At 32.0% G+C, this 2,324-nt stretch overlaps 1 protein-coding gene across 1 annotated transcript in view; it reads left to right on the top strand.

Moving 5' to 3' along the window:
- Positions 1 to 2,324, top strand: part of LOC106693032 (histone-lysine N-methyltransferase PRDM9) — a gene marked incomplete in the record, with an annotated part of 41,404 nt that overhangs the window by 37,942 nt on the left and 1,138 nt on the right. Inside the window, 1 exon segment of the mRNA XM_067048286.1 lies at positions 1,828 to 2,313. Coding sequence (XP_066904387.1) covers positions 1,828 to 2,313 — 486 coding nt within the window.

Raw genomic sequence — 2,324 nt, 5'->3', positions numbered from 1 at the left:
TAAGAATTTAAAAAAGTATGTTAAAAGAGATGACGAAACTACCAGGAGATGAAGAATATGTTACATGGAATGGGAAAAACAAGAATTTTAAAATATTTAAAAGAAAACGTATAAAAGGGTGACGACAAATGATTTAAAAATTATTAAAGAACATAAACTATGGGAGAAAAAAAATTAAACATTGTTACTTTTTTAATAAATTAACTATTTGGGAATATATTAACAATAAGTTCTGTTTATCGGTTTTTAAATTGACGGAAGAAGGTTCTAGTTGGGTATAGAAGTTTTCAGAGATAAGCCTTTTGTCATGGTTACGAGCAGTAGCAAGTATGGATGTACTATCAAAATTAAAGGAATGATTTAATGATAATCTTCTGAAAGTTTTGAGGCAGAATAATTATGTGGAAACCAAATATATATGTGCGTTGACATAAATACTGTATTATTATAAGTTAAGTTTGCACTAATCAATAAGTTTTTAAACTTATTTGTGTTGTTCTCTGACCCCACCCCCAACCATCTTCTCCTTATATTTATATAATATTTTCTTTTCATTAATAAATCTTCCTTTTATAATTACTCAATTCTAACCATTCATAATTTTTAGTGTACTAGGAGTACACAAAGATGCATTAAAATTTAAATATAACATTTTCATTGTTTATTAAGTTGTTGATTTAAAACTTCCATCTTGCTATTAATAAACTTAGCGTATTTTGGTAAGATTCACTGTTACAAGCCTCATTTTTTAAATTAGGGAAATACAATTTCAAGATTCATAATTACTTTAAACAGGTCACTCAGTTACTTCTGCTTTGAGTAATGTTCATTATGTTTCATAGTTTGTGATAAGCTCTTCTATTTCATGTATTCGTTTAAAACGTTTTCATGGAGTTAGAATTCTTTTTTTTGTTAGATATGCTGCAGTACTTTCAACAATTTTTTTAGTATGACAGTACGTCCTCTCTATAGAATAGTATTACCCTAATTAAAATTAATTTTGGGTTTATAATACCTTAATGCTTCATTCTTTATGAAATGATTTTTGTATAGTACCTGCTCAGTGAGTAGGGTGCTGAGCAGCCAACTTGGACACAAGCAACCCATCTTGGTTACAAGTTTGATTCCAGCTGTGGCAGATAAATTATTTTTACTGCAGCCATGAGTCAATCCTGTGGGCTCGGGTGCTATCAGTGACCTACCCAGCATCTAAAATAAAGTGGGTACCCTTGATTGGAGCTGAGGTTGAGCATGATTGTGAACAAATCACCTCCTAGCACAACTATTGTACAAAAAACAATACTTTCTTACAAAGTAATTTTCTTTCTTTTTTTTTTTCATGACCCTCGGTTATTTCTGACATATCTACATGTGGGTTTATCTACAGGTTACCACTCTATTCTAACCATGTTGGGAAGTCAAGTTTTAGTGGAACTACCACAGAAATAAAATCGACCCCACAGACCAGATTTGAACTGGTGCCACTGCAGTTCCGAGGTTGCAAAAACTATGCCACACCTCCCTCAGCCACAGACAGCCCAACCATACACATTACTGAACCTCTGACCCTTTATGTGCTATAGCAGTGCAGGTTTAATTTTTTTTAATCCGCTTTTGTCTTGGAAAGTTGTTTTTGCTCTCTCACCCCCCTTTCATTCGAAGGTACACCAAGAAGAACTCCCTATGTGATTTTAAGGAGCTCATTTCCTACTTGTGTAACATAACAAATTTTGGGATGTGAAAGTGTTCTTGTCAATATGCAACATATTCAGAATATATTAAAGAAAAAAATAATGTTATGGGAACTGAAAATCTTATTGGTTTCAGGTATTGTAGTAACTTGTCACAGATGTGGTATGCTTTATGGTAATATTACATTACTCAGACTGCATAGAAAAATATGCGATGCGAAGACTATTATTAAAACAAGCAAAGGTAAAGTTGTAAATGAGGAGACTTCTTCAGCCGTTCCACTAGCAGACAGTTCTCCGGATCAAAATTCAAATAACATATTTAAAGAGAAAACTGATATAGAAAAAAACAATGAAACCATGTTATCAAAGCCAGAAATCGCAATGAATATAAAATACCACAAACAAGTTTGTCAAATCCTACATCATTCTTCGACCAATCAGAATACGTGTAACATAAACAACAAAGGTTCTGAGCAGGCTATGATAATTAAACATCCTGAATGTAATAATTGTACTAAAGGATTTATTAAGATTAGTAAGTTACATGAACATGAAAAACATTGTGAAAAAGAAAGGCTTTTTATTGAAAATGTTAACAATAAAGGATTTACTCAATCTAGCGACTTGACT

The sequence above is a fragment of the Halyomorpha halys genome, unplaced genomic scaffold (assembly GCF_000696795.3).
Source record: "Halyomorpha halys isolate HHAL.00 unplaced genomic scaffold, Hhal_1.1 Scaffold84.1, whole genome shotgun sequence".
Classification (NCBI taxonomy): domain Eukaryota; kingdom Metazoa; phylum Arthropoda; class Insecta; order Hemiptera; family Pentatomidae; genus Halyomorpha; species Halyomorpha halys.
This window is presented reverse-complemented; position numbering and strand designations above follow the sequence as displayed.